The sequence below is a fragment of the Crocuta crocuta genome, unplaced genomic scaffold (assembly GCF_008692635.1).
Source record: "Crocuta crocuta isolate KB4526 unplaced genomic scaffold, BGI_CrCroc_1.0 scaffold127, whole genome shotgun sequence".
Taxonomy (NCBI): domain Eukaryota; kingdom Metazoa; phylum Chordata; class Mammalia; order Carnivora; family Hyaenidae; genus Crocuta; species Crocuta crocuta.
Window position 1 is genome coordinate 1493671 of NW_027532008.1, and position 214 is coordinate 1493884.

The 214-nt window shown below is 57.9% G+C and overlaps 1 protein-coding gene across 2 annotated transcripts in view; it reads right to left on the reverse strand.

Annotated features, from left to right (window-relative positions):
• The window catches only part of YTHDF2 (YTH N6-methyladenosine RNA binding protein F2), a 32540-nt gene that overhangs the window by 31323 nt on the left and 1003 nt on the right, over positions 1-214 (reverse strand). For both annotated transcript variants that reach the window (XM_077775712.1, XM_077775711.1), the window contains exon 2: positions 20-44. In XM_077775712.1, the coding sequence (XP_077631838.1) occupies positions 20-44 (25 nt within the window). The remainder of the gene's footprint in view (positions 1-19; positions 45-214) is intronic.

Consider the following 214-nt stretch of genomic DNA (forward strand, 5'->3'; position numbering starts at 1 on the left):
CTGGCAGAGCTGTGCTCACCTTTGTTTCCTTGACCTTTTGGTCTCTGCGGGCGAAGGAAACGTCGCCGAGCAGCAAGTCGTCCGAGGAAGAAATGGAAAAGGAGAGACAAATTAAAGCCGGGCCCGAGCCGGGAATAAAACAGCAGGCCTGAGGGGAGGCGTCAGGAATGGTGGTGAGGGGGAGGCTGAAAATGGGAGGCGGGGAAAGCGCAGG